The sequence below is a fragment of the Buceros rhinoceros genome, unplaced genomic scaffold, assembly GCF_000710305.1.
Source record: "Buceros rhinoceros silvestris isolate BGI_N320 unplaced genomic scaffold, ASM71030v1 scaffold25305, whole genome shotgun sequence".
In the NCBI taxonomy this organism is placed as follows: domain Eukaryota; kingdom Metazoa; phylum Chordata; class Aves; order Bucerotiformes; family Bucerotidae; genus Buceros; species Buceros rhinoceros.
Window position 1 is genome coordinate 1 of NW_010413747.1, and position 241 is coordinate 241.

General features: G+C 65.1%; 1 protein-coding gene across 1 annotated transcript in view; it reads left to right on the top strand.

Moving 5' to 3' along the window:
• Positions 1-6: 6 nt before the first annotated feature.
• Positions 7-241, top strand: part of LOC104494090 (ras association domain-containing protein 1-like) — a gene marked incomplete at its 3' end in the record, with an annotated part of 1,503 nt that continues 1,268 nt past the window's right edge. Inside the window, exons 1-2 of the mRNA XM_010136880.1 lie at positions 7-42; positions 125-237. Of these exons, the coding sequence (XP_010135182.1) occupies positions 34-42; positions 125-237 (122 nt within the window). The remainder of the gene's footprint in view (positions 43-124; positions 238-241) is intronic.

Here is a 241-nt window from a genome sequence, read left to right on the forward strand (position 1 = left end):
GAGTACAACAGCCAGATCAACAGCAACCTCTTCATGAGCCTGGTACCGGGCTGGCATGGGGCTGGGGGGGTCACAGTGCGCCTGTCCTGGCCCCACTCACCCCACCCCCCCTGGTTTCTTCCAGAACAAGGATGGCTCATACACCGGCTTCATCAAGGTGCATCTAAAGCTGGTTCGCCCCGTCTCGGTGCCGGCCACCAAGCGGGTCCCCTCCCTGCAGGTGGGGCGGTCGGGGCCGCGC